The sequence below is a fragment of the Helianthus annuus genome, chromosome 8, assembly GCF_002127325.2.
Source record: "Helianthus annuus cultivar XRQ/B chromosome 8, HanXRQr2.0-SUNRISE, whole genome shotgun sequence".
NCBI lineage: Eukaryota > Viridiplantae > Streptophyta > Magnoliopsida > Asterales > Asteraceae > Helianthus > Helianthus annuus.
This window is the reverse complement of record NC_035440.2, coordinates 3,124,589-3,144,064: the sequence shown is the minus strand read 5'-3', so window position 1 is coordinate 3,144,064 and position 19,476 is coordinate 3,124,589. Positions and strand designations below refer to the sequence as shown.

Here is a 19,476-nt window from a genome sequence, read left to right as displayed (position 1 = left end):
TGTCGAAGAGCTTACACTAAGAGTCTTGTAGGGTTTAGATCGAGATAACAGGTTCTGATGAGAATCTTAGTTTCACTAAGTTTCTTACATGAGTAAAAAGAAAATAATGAGGGATCCCCGTGATGATAGCTCATTGTGTTCGAGAACATCTTTGGTCTAATAGTTGCGCCTATCAACTACCGCATGGGTTTAACTGTTCCAGTTAGTCGTTGAGTGGTTTATGAGAACTTCTACTAGCGCTACGGAAGTTATAAACAAATAAAAAATATCACAGGTTACACAAAGATTCACATGCATCCACAAGAATGGTGGAAAGAATAGGGATCAAGATTGAATAGAAGTCAATCATCGCCATAACCCCAACAGATTGTTGAATCCCCAGTTATGTCGATTAATGAGTCAGAATCCCTTTCACACTTGCTAAGCCTCACTGGGACTCACAAGCACCCCACATTATTATTATGTGTGCACCCATAATGATAATGAAATTTGCATGTTTATCTCAGTTCCTCTTAGCTTGTGTCAAAAGGTTCCTTAGATTCGAGTAGCAAAACGAACGTTGTCAAGATAGTAAAGATCACAAAAGTCTAGAGGTTATGCCATACTAACAATGCATCATAAGGTAGACAAATAATTACATGTAATCAATCATACTATAGTGCTGAGTGTGTAGCCATATGCAATGTCATAAGTAGGTGTACGCTAGGCACGTAATGCATAAAGTAAAAGAAAAACGAACCTTGCAATCTGAAGCTGAGTGTCATGGTCGATTTCAGAACTGTTCGGTTATAGTCTGGTTTTATCAAAACGTTTTAAAACCAAGTTCACTATAACCAGTGGCTCTGATACCAAACTGTCACACCCCCAAAATACCACCTAGGGAGTGTCCCTGTCAGGCGTGTGACCAACCAATAACGAGCCACTAATCATATTGAACCAATCATAATGTTGAATAAAATCATCAATTATTCTGAAAAGTACTGTCAATAAGTTTAAAAGGAAACCAACATGTTCAGCGGAAGCAAATAAAAGAAAACATAATTAACTGTTTCAGTTTAAATGTGTAAAATCAATAAATCCATTATTCGTATCCAATCAGCACGACCCATGACCACTCCAGCTACTTCAGACAGCAAGTTCCAAATCCATATAACCTAACAACCTGCGAGCATGCAACAAGTGTATCAGACAACGCTGGTGAGTCCATAGTTTTACGAAAACGTTGGTTACCAAGTGTTTAGTTAATCCATTAAAGTTAATTCCGAAAGTAATGTTGAAAACAATGTTGATAATACCCCAATACAAGACGGCTTTTGATTATTTTGCCCTTTCTCCAATGCTCCTATCAAAGCATTGGTCATGACTAGGTCATTAGTTCAACACCCGTCCTCCCAGATACGGGGTGAGGTTGCCAAACCTAAGTAGCGCTACTAACTAATACCATGTTACCACCTAGGTAACCAAACAACACGGAGGGACTTTAAAGGTGATAGGAAGAGTATATTATCCAACATTCCCGCTTTTACCCAAAAGACTTGTCCCTCCCAGGAATACCCCTGACTGTCCCAACCACCGGGACGCATGCTCAAGAAAGATGAACTCACCTTAGAGTGCTCGGTAGACTTGATTACTCGTTTAACCAAACAATCAATCAAGTCCTATGATAAATGGACATATAACAATCAGTATGCATGCAAGCTCGGGTCGTGTCATTCCACATTTATTCATCAGTCAGTGCACATAAATACAAGTAGTAACATTTGTCAATCCGTACACCAACTTATTCAGTTAAACACAAAGTATAAGAATTCATTAATCAAGTTCGGCTCGATAAACATTGTTAACACTTGGGCTACTCGGCCCGAGTCCAGCCCAACACATATGCGGTTGAGGCACACCCGCCTACACCTTCGTTTGCACAATTTTAATCCCAATTAACAAGTGCAGCCTGGACTATAGCCGTTTCACTCGGCTAGTACTACCCAACCCAAGCATCGACATTATTAATCATCAAGCATTCAAGTTCAACACACTGCATAACTATATACATGTTACTAAATATAGAACAGCCCAACATTACAACGAGATACCAGTGTGGCCCAAGATCCATTCGTGTATATTTATGTGTGGGTGTGGCCCATTCGGGGTGTCCATAACAAACAGCCCATTAATTCCCAGCCCACTCCATCCGAACAGTAACGTTTCATATGATATCATTGGCCCACACAACCCTTATTCAGCAACAATGACTTCATACTATAGTGTTTTAACTTGGTTTAATCATCTTATGAATTTTATAAGGTATATATACTCTACATGTGACACCAATAACATCAACAGAAACCGTACAATCAAAGCAAACATTGACCATCATTGATATCCATGAATCTTAGAACATCAGGTAATTCATCATTACAATATATTTTCTTATAACTAGCAATCCAATCACATAACAAAATGCCTCTAAATATTCACATAGCTTAATCGGCAATCAGGAAAATAATAAACCACACAACTTGTTTCAATAACTTGTTTCAATTTTAATACCTCTAATTCATGAGTTAAGGTAGACTATCAATTATCAGTTTCACGCATGACCTACGGCTCAATCGATACACACAATCATCATAACGTTCCTAAATCAGATTAATCAACTAGCAAGCATATGAGTCATCGCCATATTACGCATAAACAAGGATAAAACGATTACAAAAAGTTGAATAAAACGGGTTCACTAACCTTCCAATGATGGTATCGTGGTTAAGGGTGATGCTAATCAGTGCTTAAGACTTGATCGAAGGAGGGGGTGAGGTCTCTCCTGTTGCCGTCGAACTCTAAGGAGGGGTAGGGTTTGTTAATTGTGATGATATTGTGGGTTATTATAAAAAAAATCATTACGTAACCTCTAATATAAGTCAATCAAACCATAGTGGGCCGAACCCACCTGAATATTGCTTTTGTTCTATTTTTCATTTGGACTCCTAAGATATTGGGCCAGGTATAAACAACTTAAATGGGTGGGCCGAATTGGTTAAGGAATGAAGTGTGTGTGTTAATCAGGTTCGCGGCCCAAATGTATCACCGGCCCAATTGAGTTGGTTCTTTAAATTAATTGAACAACACACAACATTTAACGGTTTCTTCTATGCATACACACCTAATCCTTAATAGTGCACGATACAAGTAAATGAACACGGAGACACACGCTAACGGTTCGTGGAATTTTGAATAGTGCCAACCTTAATTATTCGGGTTGTCACATCATCCTCAACTTGAAAGAAATTTCGTCCCGAAATTTGACAAGTAAGAACTGAGGAGTGAAGTGAGGAAATTAGGATTATTGCGGATTTTGCTCGGGTGTCACAGGGCAGAAACCCAAACGCCCATGCTTCACTGTCAAACGCTGGTTCCATGTTAAAGTGAACGTCGGGTGTTCCAAACAAGCCTAGATCACTTTCCTTGAGTTCCTTTGTTGTGTGTAAGCTCCATGTGATAGGTTTATGATCCGGAATCATCACGCAATCTTCCACCGCTACCCTACATGTAAAAATGCATCAAAGTAACATGTCTCGATACAAATTCGATGCTAAAACATATAAATATTAACCATTTAGGCATACCAAAAGCATACGCATCAGGCCGGAGTCAGAACAACACCAGAACCGGAACCGGCGCCGGCGTCGGCGTCTTTCTCTCTCTCTTTCTGCAGCTTTCTCTCTCCACGATCTCTCTCGTTATCTCCCTATTTCTCTGTCGTTGCAGCCGTATGCTGATACCACCATGGTGGCCGGCCATTTAATCGCGTGAAAACATGAGGGTTTTGTGGTGGATTTAAGGTGAAGAAGGAGTGTGGTGGTGTGGTGTGAGTGTCTCGTCGGAGCAAGAACAGGCCGGCATAATCGTCGGAGTCCAGCTCCGGTCGCCGGACAGGAGACGAGAGGGGAGAAGAAAGGGATGCCACTGCTCATGAGGGTTTTAGGTTTTGAAAGATGAGATCGGGAGATCTAGTTTTGAAGAAAGGAGAGAGAGAGAACAGACTTCTGGGTTTTGAAAAGTGATGGATAGACCTAGCAAACGGGTCGGGTCAGGTTAGGTCAGGTCATGGGTCAAAACGGGTTCGGGACAAAACGGGTCAATTATAAAAAAAAGGTTGTTTTGGTTCGGGTCGAAACAGGTCCAGGTCAGAACGGGTCCGGGTCGGGTCGGGTCATGGGTCAGAACGGGTTTTGGGTCGGGTCAGGTCAGGTTTTACTTTACTTTACTTTAATGTTGTTATACAACAAGTTACGAGTCAAGTTGTGTCCCTTTGAAATCTCTACTGAATGGAGTGACATCTAACATCAAGTATGTCATAAAAAATCAAATGAAAAAGGCTGGAAAATCTTAAATTCATATGCAACTTAACAAAGAACCTTGTATTATTTAATAACAGAAGCAATACAATGGCGGTTATATAGTAAATTTATACTCTAAATCTGCAGACTCAAAGATACTGCTTGTATAGAAACAGATTCAGCACTACATTGACAGTGAATTTTTTTTTTTTAAATATGAACCTGGATGAAGCAAGTCACACACTTGTATACATCCAGTTTACTATCATTACTCTCACTTTGATGCAAGTCAGCAACCGTCAACGATGTAGCGGGAGGCAATGTAACACATTTGGGTACTAACAACTAATTCTATTGAAGTTTAAATCAATTTTACAAATATTTATTTTTTTATTTTCATCTTTTTATTATATCTCTTAATTAACAAAAAATCTATTTATTTTTTTTTCATTTCCATAGTTTTATTAAATTTCTTATTTAACATAAAATCTACTTGTTACACCAGTATTTTTTTAAATAGATTTTTTAAATAAAATCTACTGGCTATATAATTTTATGTAAATTAAATTTCTTACTTGTTTTAAATAATGTAAACCTTACTCGTTTTCAATTTTGGATAGATATGATTGATAATAATAAATATCTTCCATGTAAAAAAAATTAAGCCATTTTTAACTCGTTTTCAATTTTGGATAGATATGATATGATTGATAATAATAAACATTGTCATTCGCGTATGTTTTTGCTCATGGATCAATTAGGCCGGAGCTTTACGCCGTTTAGTTTAAATTATCCACAAATTTGTACTAGTTATATAAAAATTTATGTAATATAAATGGTAAATTGAATGGTGTTTATATCGGTTAAAGACAAAATCCCCTTTGTCACAAGGTGAGAGGTGTTAATTAAGCTCAAAACAAAAATTGTTTATTGTTGGTCATAATCTTCTACAGGTTTTTCTTTCCGATATGCATGTCTGCTAAAGAGCTTGATAGCCTCATCGTGTGATAACAAACTTACTTCAAAGATCGCGTCTATCTTGCGTGTTAGCAAATGCTCATCCCTGGTAGTGATTATTATCCGACTCCCCTCACCAGTTGCTCAAGGTCATCAACATCATCAAGAAGAACTAAAACTCTTTTACGACATAACCTTCTTTCTATCATGCTTCTTCCTTCTATCTCACTCTCTACCACCACATTAATTTTCAGAACACTTGATAACAAAAAAGTTCTTGCAGCTTTTTCAGGCCATGCTTGCTTGATTCATCACGAATCTTCTCAAGAAGATAGTGAGCTTCAAATTGGTGAGAGATTTCTGTATACGCAGCATATGCGAGGGTAGTTTTACCACCACCACCTCCAACCCCCCATATCCCAACCACCAGACCCAATTTCCAACTTTGATTTCAAATCTTGCAAACGAGTCACGATGTGGGAATCAAGTGAGAAGAGGACGACGAAGACGCCATTGATCTGCGGAATTTGTTTGAGATTAGTATAAAAAAAGGAGTGGAAATCAGATCCACCAAGATGTATGTGGTTTTAAATAGCTGATCAATATATTAGCCCACCACTTTATCATAAAGATATGTGGGTCAACAGAAGATTTCAATATTTCACATTGGATCCCTTTATCTATTTGTATTTTCTTAACCGACAATATCACGAGAAAATTGTGTAACTACTAAGCTAATAAATGGCTGGAAATGAACTTAGAAAAAAAATGTGTGGGTTTAGGTGGAATTTCGACCCATTTACGAATAAATGTGCTGATCTGGGTTGTGTTTAATTTATTTCAACCGGGTCAAAAGGGACACATGAGTAAGCCATTTCCAATGCATACAACATCCTAAATAGTTTTGTTCAACTGTTTCAGATTGTTAATATATTATTAACTGTTTTCGTAACCAGAAATGAATGATTTTATGTTGATACATATTATATGGACGCGGCCCGTTCGGTTCGACATCGCTACGAGTTGAAGACCAAGGCTTGATTTCCTCCATCAAGTCTGCAAGTCTGATTGTTTCTGCAAGTCTGCAAGTTGCAGCTCCTGACGAAAACCTGCTATGCATGCTGTGATGAAAAACTGACCTTGTAACATGACGAATAACCTCTTGATGAAAGACATTTTTCGTCAAGATGTGATAGTGACGAAAAACCTGCTGTTTTTCGTCATCTATGGTCTTTCGCCAGGAGTCCTTTGTCGGCCATGATCTTTCGTCAAAGTGTTTCGTCGCTGCAGGTCATTCGTCGACCTGCAGCCTATATAAACAGCCGACTGAAGACAGAAGAAACAGAACACAGAGAGAGAGTGTAGTGAGAGAGAGTTGTCGGGTTGCTTTGTATTAGTCGAATCTTGTACCGAAACTCTGTCGAAGTCAATACACGAAACCGTTAATCGTTAAATATCTTTGCGTATTGTTCATTCTCTCGCTCGGTCTGTATCGTAGCTTGGATTCCGCACTCGCTACGGCATCTGAAACAAGAAATCATCGTATTCCGACGATCCGTATCGGGACCTACATTTTACTGTTTATAATATTCTAAAGGAATGGACAAAAAAAAATTGTTTGCAAGTTAACCCCTCTTGACCTGTATTAAACATTTCAAAGTTTCAATCATATCCTGTTTTGACCAGTTACCTATATATTGTCCATCTTGCCACCTCTAATTTTTTAATCAGATAATTACCATGCACAGCAGCATTCATCTAGTTCGGGCTTACCATTCTTCTGATTAAATTTAGTGTTTGATTGACATGCATGATTTTACGATTTAGCACAAAATAATCATCAAACATGTCAACATTAGAAGAAGATACCTCATTCAATTTGTTATGTTTCTTCAACTGAATGACGATGTGAAGCCTGTGATTTCAGCTTCTTCTCATACCCTGCAACCTAGCAATCATGTTGTAAAGGATCCATTTATTAATAAAATATCATTCTTGCGCAATACTGAATTTATATTTAAGAAACAAAAAAGTAAACTGCAGATCATGTGTGTGTTGGTGATCCAGAAACCTCAACAACTGTGCCACCATATCAACAAATGACACATTGATTTTTGTTCTCAAAATAAGTTAATAATCCCAATACCTCTTGGTAAAAACTCATCATGGTTTGCATGATTAGACCTACTTTGTTCATTGAGGCATTTCATCAAACAGTTGGTATGCATGAAACTACAAAACACTAACTGGTCACTACATACAAATAGATTAAGAAGATGTGTTGGACATTTGGTACAAATTAAGCAAGTTGAGAGAGAAAAAAAAACATACCAACGTATACAAATAGATTAAGAAGATGTGCTCGAATTTCACACAGGTTTCTTCTGGTTCAAGTGGGATCACGGATGATGCTGGTTCTTGTGATGAGCATGTTGAGAAACGAACAAACATGAACTTTGGTTGTAGGCCGGTAAATGAATCGAACGTTCATGAACTAGTTCGGCCAGAAGTTCGCTTATGTTCATTTATTTAATAACCGAACAAACTTGAACACATTTTGTCATTCATTAAGGTTCCTTTATTTAAACTTGTTTATGTTGGTTCGTTTATGTTTGTTATTTAATAAACGGACGAACATGGACACGCATTTTGTTAATTCATTTATATTCTTTTATTTATATTTATTTATTTCGTTCATTTATGTTGGTGTTCGTGTTCATATTCGGTTAAAGTTAAATGAATAGTTCATGTATAGGCCTATTTGGATGATTTCGACTCACTTGACCCGTTAATAACTCATTGGAGATGTAATATAAACCCAAACTGGTCCATCTGTAACTCTGTAAGCAAACGGGCCAAAATTACCACCTTTCTAAATCACTTGATACATTGAAGTAATATTTTAATACAATCTGTGCCTTGCTAGCAACTTTTATAACTTCATGGCAGTGTGCATTCATATTATCATTTGTACCAGTGTGCATTCATATTATCATTTGTACCGGTGTTATGTTGTAGAATGGCAGTGTAAGTACCTATATCTACATATTGCATTCTTGTTTGCATAAAGTAGTTTACTAAGCTCTTAACAAAACTTATTAAGGGTGGCAGTTTCAAACCATTTACTAGTGGGCTGATTCGGGTTGTATTTTATCTCTCAAACGGGCCAAATAAGTGAATTTAGATGAAAAAGGAATCAAACGAGTTGAAAATCACCTAAAGAAATTTATTCTTAAAGCACACAACCTTGTATATCAGTTTTACTATTGTTTTTTTAAATTATAATTAACATATTAATTGAAAATCACCTAAGTCGTTTGTATGAGTAAAATGCACGGATAGTCCCTGTGGTTTTGCAAAATAACACCTATAGTCCCCAAATTTTGGAAATTACACCGGTGCTCCCTGTGGTTTGACAGTTTGTTACTCGGATAGTCCCTGGAGTGGATGACGGTTAGTTTTCTCCGTTAAATGGATGTGAAATGACAAATTTACCCTTCATCTTCTTCACCATATAAAAAACAAAACAACCCCACCCCAACCACCCTCACCTTTCTCAGTTTCCCCCACCATTAACCACCAACCATCACCCACCTCCCACAATTTAGATTTTAATATTTGAGTTGTAGTCGTTTTTGTAAAAAGAAAGTGACGATTGGATCTGAAAGAATTTTCAAGATCTGAATCGACTTGGTTTCATTTTCGACGAGTTTCGATTTCAGACCATTTCGGGTTGTTTTCGGATCAAAATCTAATCTTTTTGAACAATAATCATTGTTTTTTGAGTAATCGTTCTTTAAATCTGACTGTTTCAATGTGTTTCTGAATGAATTTCAATCTTATTAAACAAGATCAGTTGTGAAATCGGTGTGTCAATCAGTTGTGATTTGAGAGTTTCGATTGGGCCGTGATATAATAATAAGAAAGAAACAATTGTTTTTGGTCTTGTGATTTACACAGAAAAAGAAGGGTATTGATAGTGTTGTTTGTGTTTTTCAGACAAGTGTTAATAGTTAAGATTTGGATCAGAACTGAGATTCGTATGTTCATACTGATTTTGGTTAAATTTTGATGAAATTCGGTTCATATCGGTGAAATCGGATTGTTTTAGTTTTGAGTTTATACATTCCGAAAAGTTTTCACTGAATTTTTAATTGGTTAAATAGATATAATCACTGAAAAAAAAACAATCTGAATATGTGAATGATGGCTGGATAATTGTATGTGGGAGGTGGTTGGTGGTTAATGGTGGTAGGAAACAAGAGAAAGATGGGGTTGGGTGGGGTTGTTTTGTTTTTATAGAGTGGAGAAGATGAAGGGTAAATTTGTCATTTCACATCCACTTAACGGAGCAAACTAACTGTCATCCGCTCCAGGGACTATCCCAGTAACAAACTGTCAAACCACAGGGAGCACCGGTGTAATTTCTAAAATTTGGGGACTATAGGTGTTATTTTGCAAAACCACAGGGACTATCCGTGCATTTTTGTGCGTTTGTATTAAAGTGACTTGTTTTGACCCGCTACCTAATCAAACCATATTACCAGTTACTAGAGATGCACAACTCGTTTTTTTTTTTGTAGAATCTAAAACCGGGTTGGAACCGGATCCGGGTTTCGTCAACAAAGTCAAGAACCGGGTAGTGTAGGAACCCGTTCTGGGTACGTTTGGGTTTTGGCCGGTTCCGGTCCGGGTTTTGACATAGTAGAGGTGGAACGGGGTCTGGTTCGGTTCCTTTTGTTACAACTGGGTCCCGGGTCTGGAACTGGTATGTACCTGCATCAGGAAATTGTTTACACAGGCTAGTGGAATCTTCCCATGTGGACGCATCAGGTGGAAGGCCATCCCACTGAACCAAAAAACGGGGGTCACGGTCTGTCATGCACGATGTCGACTGGAATGCCGTGGAGGTACACAATTTCATTAATAAACACGCTGGCAACTGTGGAGCTAGAGAAAGATGGAGGTAACCCAATTAAGTGCCCGTATTTTGATAACCGGTCCACGACGACCATAATGACAGATTTACCATTTGATAAGGGCAGCCCTGTGATGAAATCCATGGAGATACCTTCAAAAACCTGTTGTGGTAAAGGGTAATGGTTGTAAAAGATTGCTGGAAAACTTGACAAGTGGCCACAAAAACGTTTAACATCTGATCGCATTTTGGGCCAAAAGAAATTGGATGAAAGGCGATGGAAGGTACGTGTGACCCCGGAGTGAGTCGACTGCCAATCACAGAATTATGAAATTCCTCTGGTAGCTTAGTGCACAGGGGCGAACCTGCTGGAATGACCAGCCTATCTTTGAAAAACAAAAATCCATCTTTAAAACAGAAGCCGGGCACCAACTGTGGTGCAGAGGTGCCTTCATTTGCATGGACTTGAGATACGGATCATCAGAATTAGCCACCCGGAGTGTAGCAATTAAGGACGGTTCAACACGAGAGTGAGCAAAGAAGGTTGCCTGAGACATGCGAGATAAAGCATCAGCTGCAGCGTTGTGATGACCGGGGCGATAAGTGATTTCGAAGTCAAAGCCAGCCACCTTAAATGCTAAAAATAGGTTTGGTAATCATATAAGTGACTAATTTCAAAACCAGCCACCTTAAATGCTATATATAACTCAGTTGTAACATCAGCCTCACCCAAGTACATAATTTTAAGAATATTGGGTTTTCATTAAATAAAAAAAAATCAACATTTGGGAATTGACTTGTCCAAGAAACAATTAAGCTTAAAGAAAATATGGATGGCCGGTAGGTGCAGGATGTTTGTTCGGTATCACGAGCCCCTTTTATCACCGACTAGTCGATTTCGTTTGTGTTTTTTTTTTCAATATTATTGTAACAATACAGTTTTTGTATGATAGTCAATACACTAAAATTGAAAAAAAAAATATCAAAATAGAAAAAAAAAAGTGTTTGTGGAGAACCAACCCAATTTTGACCCGTATAAAAATGTCGTTCCAACTCTTAACTTATTTTGACCCGTCTTGTATCCTCCTCTACAAATAACATACCTTTGTTGCTTACACGTAGCACAAAAGGGGAGCAACAACTAACAAAAATGATATACGAAACCTGGTAGTATAGGATGTGAAGTTTTATAGGATAACAAAGAAAAATTTATTACAACTTTTTTGGTAGACTGCAATAATGTTGCTAAAGCAAACTGGAAATGGTAACAAAATGTGGGCCCAATAATGTTGAAACTGAGATCTACTAATAGTTGTTGATGACCCTTGAAACAAAATCTAGGAAGATATACTAGCAACACTAATGCCGAGGTCAACTATTAATGACGCCATACAATCCGAATATTAGAGGACTGTGAATCATACATGATCTCAAATGTCTTTCTCAGCTCTTCATATTCATCATATTCTTCATCCCAACACTCTGAGTAATCGATTGGGTTTTCGTTTAAATCAACTGTTTTATTTTTACTACGAACAAGTTCCACACTAAGACCACAGCCATGAGGAGTCTTAAATGAAATATTTTTAGTGTATGTAGGATTGAACCATGGGATGTGCCGCAATGAATTAAAGGGTACATAACCCACCCTTTCATACTTACATTGTTCCCAACTCTTCATCCGAGAGTAATCATATGTGGACGTCTCCTGCTTAATATCTATGCGATAACTCAACTTACCGCGACTGTCATCACATAAGAATAATAAAAGTCCACTAAAGTCACTGTGCCAGTTGCTTGGAAGTTGCAATGTAACTAATCTCATAAAAATACGTGGCGATGGTTCAATCGCGGGAAGTAAGACACTCATAAAGCGATCATTAGCTGCATTTCCCTGCCACGTTTTCATTCCAATTATGAAGAACACTATTATTATATTGTAAATTAAAAAATGATTGAACTTCAAAAACAAGATAAAAGTTATACCTCAAGCATAGAAAGTAGTACCCTCTTATTCGTTCTCTCTCCAAGTGAGACTTTCCACAACCATTTATAGTATGATAAATCTCTTACAATTTCAAGTGAGTCACAACCATCTGCTTTGAGAATAGCTATGCTTGATGGGAGGTCTGGCAATTCTACAAGGTTTTTGCAGTATGACAGATTGAGAAACTTGAGACCTGGGAGTCGTCCAACTGACGGTGGGATTATTTCAATACCAGTATGACGCAAATCAAGGGTTACCAAGCTATACATGTTTGACTGGATATCCGGAAACTGTTGAAGTTTAGTGCAATAAGAGAGATCAAGAGTCTCCAACATTTGCATCTGTATGATGGGTGGAAACCTTTTAAGTCTCTTACAGTAGCTCATATCCCCGAAAACAAGCCTTTTGTGATATCCAATTGATGGATGAATCTCTTCTAAACTATTACAACACGCTAAAATCAACCTCTCAAGACATGGAAGGCCTTCAAAATCTGGTGTCTTGATTAGGTTTCTTGAGTATGAAAGATCAAGAATTTTCAAATTTGGTAGACTCTGTTTCAAGAAAAGTAGGAAAAGTCAAATAATAAATAATTAAGTATACAAAAATTTCCTTTCACATTGGCATACTTGTTGCCCATGGACCATTGATCGATCATTAGGCAGGACAGGAGTTGTTTAATTTATACACAAACTTAAACTAGCATATGATATAACATCTTATAATAACAACCTCTGTTCTTCTGTAACATGCAAAGTATATTCCAATTGCTTAAAACATCATATCGTTTTTACATCATATAATCTAAAAGTCTCCTCGATCCTCGCCCAAAAATCTACGCTCAGAATATTGTTATATTATACACAACTTGTAATATTAAATTTATTACCTCTGCGCAATATCATCAAAATTAAGTTTATTTAAAGCATTTGGCATTCGTGTAATGTTGACTATACAGGAAACTAACTGAAACTAAGCTAATTTGTCTTTAATCTACAGAGACACCTCTGCGCAATATCATCAAAAGTTTCTTTAAAGCATTTGGCATTCGTGTAATGTTGACTATTCAGGAAATCGAAACTAAGCTAATTTGTCTTTAATCTACAGAGACACCTCTGTTTGTAGATGTGTAACAAACTCAAAACAACAACTAACTAACTAAATGCAAATGAAGGGTTACCAAGCTAACCATGTTCGACTGGATATCCGGAAACTCTTGAAGTTCATGACACTTAGAGAGAATAAGAGTCTCCAACATTTGCATCTGTATGATGGGTGGAAAGCTTTTAAGTCCTGAACACTTGCTCATATCCACGTAAACAAGCCTTTTGTGATACCCAATTGATGGATGAATCTCTTCTAAACTCTTACAACCATCTAAAATCAATCTTTCAAGACATGGAAGGCCGTCAAAATCTGGTGTTGTGATTAGTTTTGATGAATTCGTAAGATCAAGAATTTTCAAATTTGGTAGACTCTGTTTCAAGACAAGTAGCAAAAGTCAAATAAATCGGCAACTAATACAACAATTTCCTTTCACATTGGCATACTTCTTGCCCATGGACCATTGATCGTTCATTAGGCAAGAGCTCTTGATTTATACCAATTGCTTAAAACATCATATCATTTTTACATCATATCCTCGATAATTTTTATCAATCTTTGCCCAAAAATCTACCTTCAGAATATTACATTTCAGACACTTTGTTAATTTATTTATTTCTTGCCATATCATCAAAAGTTTCTTTAAAGCATTCAATCTAAATTAAGCTAATCGACCTCTAATTTATAGAGAAAGTATGATATGCATTTTTCTTAATGAAATATTTAATTACACCTATACTTATAAATGTGTCAAATACCTATGTTCATTTTATAATTCATTTCACAGTTTTATTGCTATGATTTGTGAAACAACAATATTTATCTACCTTATACCCATGCCACAGTTCTTTTTGTAGGCTCTCCTTCAACTCTAGATAACCAAGCTCTCTTGGCTGAAAATTTGATGGGAATGAAGATGTCAGATAGTTATCAAAACGAATCCACCGAAGTTTCTTCATGTTTGCAACAACATCAGATAGACCCACAACATCAAATATAGATCTATTAAAAACTAATGCTTCAGTTTCCTGTGTTAATTAAAACCAAATTGTATCAGTAACATTATACACAAGTGTCATTTGATGCAGAGATATATGAAATATTTTATTGCAAAGTTAATTTTACCATTGGCGGTGCATCTACCCCCATATCACAGAGGTATGCTATATCTTCCCTCTTCCAAATTCTGCTATGCTTTTCAGGATGATTAGGGTGTGCCCCTCTAACAATGTAGTGAGCCATTTCTTCCACCAAGTCATGCATATTGATGCAGCGTGTAATACGATAAACGAAGATCAACACGTTGATTCTACGAATACCCGTGTGTCTCTTCCCCAACCCCCAAATTGCAACCCAAAGGCCACGGAATTTGAAGTGAAAAATAACTTTTCTCAAAATTCAAGTCTGATTGTTTCATTCACTAAAGGGACATATAAATAATGACAGAAATTCGAAACGGGCCTAAAAAAGACAACGGGCCAAACACAAGCCCAAAAACAAAATGCCCAAAATACTTGAAAAAACATAAAAATGGAAAAAACTAATAGAAATAAGCGTTTTTTCGGCCCGGACGATGACCCAAACCGCCATAGGCAGTTTGCAGCAAGATAGAGCTCGTTCTCCCGTTCGTTTTGACTGGTCACACGCCCCAAACGGACCTCCGTAGCCCAAGTTAGGGCCATTTTAGTGAAGGCCCTTTTCTTACGCGGTCTTGGGCCTCCAAGTACAAAATAGCCCGTTCCTCCACACTTGGGCCCACATCATTCCCCCCTGGATAGACAAAATTCGCCCTCGAATTACCAACAGTTTCATCATCAGAAGACTCTCCATAATAAGGCAACAGATGCTTCACGTTAAACACATCAGCACAACGAATGTGACTAGGCAGTTTTAGACGATATGCATTTGGATTGATCTTCTCCACGATTTCAACTGGGCCAATCTTCTTCGCTGATAACTTGTTGTATTCCCCAACTGTAAAACGATCTTTAGTCAAAACAGCCCAAACAAAGTCACCTTCCTCGAACTCAACATGCCTACGCTTCTGATCAGCAGCTTGCTTATACTTCAGATTAGCTTGGGTCAAATGATCATACACAGCATTATGAACTTCATGTAGACCCTCTACAAAATCCTGAACTTTCTTTGGAACAGATCCAGAAACAGGAAGGGACATCAAATCAAGTGGTCCCCGAGGCTGAGATGAATACACTATCTGAAATGGGCTATATCCAGTGCTACGATTGACAGCATGATTATGAGCAAACTCAGCTTGGCACAACTTTTGATCCCATGCCTTCACATGATCACCAACCAAACACCTCAACAGATTCCCATGCACAACTATTTTATCACCAAATACATCATCTGAAACTTTTATGAGAGATTTTTGAATCAACACCTTCACCCCTATACGAGGGTGTAAATTACAAGCATCAAGCACCATCATTGCCTCATCCATGCTTCGTCTCGTAAAAAAACAAGCAATATCTAAGAATAATTTTTGATGGTCGGGTTCAAGTCCATCATAACTTATTTTGAGTCTTTCGGTGACTTTAACATTTGGGATGCATTTTAACTTGGCCAATGCACTCTTCCAGTCATCCTTGTTTTTGTCATATAGAAAAGAACCTAGAATTTCAAGTGCTAATGGGAGCCCACTAGCATAAGAAACTACATCTTTTGAAAGCATCTCGTAATCTTCTATAGGTTTATCTTTCTGATATGCATGTTTGTTGAAGAGCTCCATAGCCTCGTCATGCGATAATAAACTCACTTCATATATCGTGTCTGCATGGCGGGTTAGCAAATGCTCATCTCTTGTTGTAATTATTAACCTGCTCCCTTTACCAAACCAAGCATGTGATCCGGCTAGAGCCTCTAGTTGCTTATGGTCATCAACATCGTCAAGAACAACTAATACGCTTTTATTACGTAACCTTCTTTCTATAATGCTTCTTCCTTCTATCTCATTCCCTACCTTCACATCTGCTTTCAAATTAAGTGAGAGAAATTTTTCTTGTAGCTTTTCCAAACCATGCTTGTTTGACTCCTCACGGATATTTTGAAGAAGGCAGTGAGCTTCAAATCGGTGAGAGATTTCCGCATAAGCAGCAGATGCGAGAGTAGTCTTACCACCACCCCCAACTCCCCATATTCCAATAATGCGTACACCACCTGACTCGATTTTCAGCTTTGATTTCAAATCTTGTAAGCGTGTCTCTATTCCAATGAGGTCTTTATTGACGTTTGTAGTTAGTGTAGGCAGCCTACTAGAAATTGTACCAACAATTTCTTTGATACATTTTGCTTCATGACTGCGCCATGGATAAATAGAAATAATTAGAATTTAGAATACGCTGCCACTCACTTAACTAGGTGAGGGTCATATCGCTAATTCAGAAAATGCTAGTAACCACTACCAGCTTCAGTCTTTTAATATTTATATTTATATAAAACAGCTCCCAATCATATGCAATTTTTTATATTTTTAAAAACTTGGCTCTGTAAATTAAACACTTTTTAACACTTCCTTTTGAGGCTTATAAACTATTAACGCATTAAATCTACTTACAAATGTTAAAAACTAACTTATTACGATAGTAACTATTTTTTTGGTAAATCTGGCTACTCCCAACTTATTTGACCCGTTTTATTGTTATTTATCAAATTTTGCCCATTTGACTTGTCAACGGTGAAAACAAAACTTAAATCAACTCATTGTTATTTATCAAATCGAGTAAATTACTCTTTTGGTCTCTGTGGTTTAGTCAGTTTAACCATTTTAGACCAAAAAAAATCTTTTAACCCTCGAGATTGCATTTTATAACGGTTTTGGCCCCTGACACTAACTTCGTTACTTTTTTACAGTTAGTATAAGGGTAATTAGGTCATTAAATCTACTCGTTATAGAATGCAAATATCTTAAGCATAAAAATGTTTTAAACAAAAAAAAAACAGAACATTACCTGTTTTCATCGACCCATCCAGAAAGATTGCCTGCCTTTTCCAGAGCTTTTCTCCATGATCCAACTTTGTGCTTATTTTCCCTCTTATGTTTTCTAAATGCTTTTCCATATTTCCCCTTTTGTTTTCTAACATCCGACGGATCTACAAAATAAAATATGGGCTCAACGATTTGCCCTCTGGTGTCCACGCACTCCATAATATGTGCAAGCTCGTCCAAGCACCAAGATGAATCCGCATAGTTTTCAGAGAATACAACAAGGGCGATGCGTGATTCTTCGATAGCTTTCAAGAGGGTTGGACCGATTCGCTCACCCCGAGGAAGTGTTTCGTCATCCTTGTACGTCTGGATTCCTTGTTGTGCAAGAGCCGCATAGAGATGATCCACAAAGCTATTACGGGTGTCTTCTCCCCGAAAGCTCAGAAATACATCATGATTCCATGATTGAGAAGTAGAGGCAGAAATTGAGTGAGAAGCGGACGAAGAAGATGCCGCGGATCTGTAAATCGAATTTGTTTGGAATTAGTGAAAGAAAATGAGATGTGGTATTGAGTATTTTAGATGCGTCATGTGTATATTAAAAGAAATCATTGATAGGTTATGTAACAACATTGATCACAGAAGATATAACCAACAGATCAACTGAAAACCTTGATATGTTATCAATTTTGACTTTACTAAGTCAACGTATATGCATTCACAGCGTCTAAGAACAAAATAAGACATACCCAACATCATGTTTAAAACCCTAATTTTGGTGTCCAAATCAATACAGCTGATAAATTAAAGAAGGAAATATTATAATCTCACACGAAATTTACATTTTCCCCGAAAGTGAAGCATGAATATCATATTTTTTTTCAAAAAGGAAATAGATACGCACTAAAGTAATATTAAATCAAGGATAGAAGAACACCTGTCTTCTTCGGAAGACGTTGGGGTGTGTTGTTGATGGTGATCGGAGGAGCCTCTGAAGAAAACGGAAAGCATGTAGTAGACGGTGACACCGGTGGCGAAGAGAGTAAATAAAGTATGTGGAGAGAGTCCGGTGTTGGCGCTTGTGTTTTCTTTGAGAGTCTCCATAAATTCAACAGCCATTGTTCACGATTATGGTTCTGGTTCTGCTCTGCTTCTTCTGCTTCTGGTTCTGTTCTGGTTGATCTAGTGAGTAAATACATATAGAAATTATTGTTTAGGTAGGTACAAACCTTATCCCTGTCAAGTACTTTTACACAATATATGTGGATGATATTAGCTGAAGGTTATTGGGTCCCTTTTATCTTTCTTTCACCTTTGTTGACCAACTATTATTATTTGAGAAAATTACTAAATTAGCCAAAAAAAATCGTTGACTTACGAAAATGGCCATTTGATGCCTCCTTGGAGCAGGGCATCACATATTTCGAGAGATGTTATGCGTCTGCAGGTCTTAACGATGCGTCAGGGAATAATCAAGCGACACGTGTCTCAACGATTGGGTTTGAAAAGTTCGGCTCCTTCCAAGGCGTCTACGTGACGCATCCACTTTAGCTTGCGTCTGGCTTAGTGTGATGCGTCTGGCTAGGTACAAGTTTTTATGCGTCGATCAGAGACGCTTCGACGGCGGCTACAAGACGCTTCCCTTGTAAGCTTTTGGATGCCCCTCTGCACAGCTGCTTCGTATGCGTCTACAGGCGCTTCCTTTGTCGGCTTTTGCATAGCTGCTTTGTATGCGTCTACAGACGCTTCCCTGTCAGCTTTTGGATGCGTCGTAACACGTTTTCTTATGCGTCTACAGATGTCTCTACTTATGCGGCTGAGACGCAACACGTGTCAAATGGAAGACCTGTTCAGACGCATGTAATGCGTCGGTAATCAGAAAAGTACACATTTGACTCTTTAGTACTGACAGACGCATTGGAGGAGTCTCGAGACGCTTTAGACAAAAAAATTAGTTTTCGTTTTTATTTATTTGATGTATTACACGTTTCTATTTTTAGATTCTAGGTACCAGTACCATTACTCCAAACATTTTACAAAATTTGATCTCCAAATTTTAACAAAAAATATATGTTGGTTATGGCATTGGTAAATCTGAAGACGGTGATTCGTGGACGTGGTTCCTTTCAAAATTGAAAGAATGCATCGGCGAGAATCCAGATTTGGCAATCATTTCTGACCGGGCAGCTTCTATACAATTAGCCGCACGGGTTGTGTTTCCAAAAAGCTT

At 37.7% G+C, this 19,476-nt stretch overlaps 1 protein-coding gene and 1 long non-coding RNA gene across 2 annotated transcripts; both read right to left on the bottom strand.

Moving 5' to 3' along the window:
• Positions 1-5,239: 5,239 nt before the first annotated feature.
• Positions 5,240-7,850, bottom strand: LOC110871777. The gene is made up of 3 exons (XR_002553926.2): positions 7,623-7,850; positions 7,161-7,239; positions 5,240-5,809 (listed from the first exon to the last, which is right to left on the bottom strand). It is a non-coding gene; the product is annotated as an uncharacterized LOC110871777 (long non-coding RNA).
• Positions 7,851-11,365: 3,515 nt separating this feature from the next.
• Positions 11,366-18,453, bottom strand: LOC110871778 (disease resistance protein RUN1). Its single transcript, XM_035976348.1, has 8 exons — positions 18,184-18,453; positions 17,269-17,766; positions 15,641-16,617; positions 14,426-14,565; positions 14,128-14,328; positions 13,386-13,673; positions 12,196-12,750; positions 11,366-12,103 (listed from the first exon to the last, which is right to left on the bottom strand). Exons 1-8 carry the CDS (start codon positions 18,363-18,365, stop codon positions 11,588-11,590), a joined length of 3,357 nt encoding a protein of 1,118 aa, XP_035832241.1. The 5' UTR covers positions 18,366-18,453; the 3' UTR covers positions 11,366-11,587.
• Positions 18,454-19,476: the final 1,023 nt, after the last annotated feature.

What these genes read in the sequence shown, in the direction of transcription:
- LOC110871778 (XM_035976348.1), bottom strand. Translation starts at nt 18,365, where the DNA reads ATGGCTGTTGAATTTATGGAGACTCTCAAAGAAAACACAAGCGCCAAC. An exon ending in ATTTGGTGATAAAATAGTTG is followed by an intron (nt 14,566 to 15,640) that starts TGCATGGGAATC and finishes CACGCTGCATCA; the next exon opens with ATATGCATGACTTGGTGGAA. An exon ending in TACTACTTTCTATGCTTGAG is followed by an intron (nt 12,104 to 12,195) that starts GTATAACTTTTA and finishes AAAACGTGGCAG; the next exon opens with GGAAATGCAGCTAATGATCG.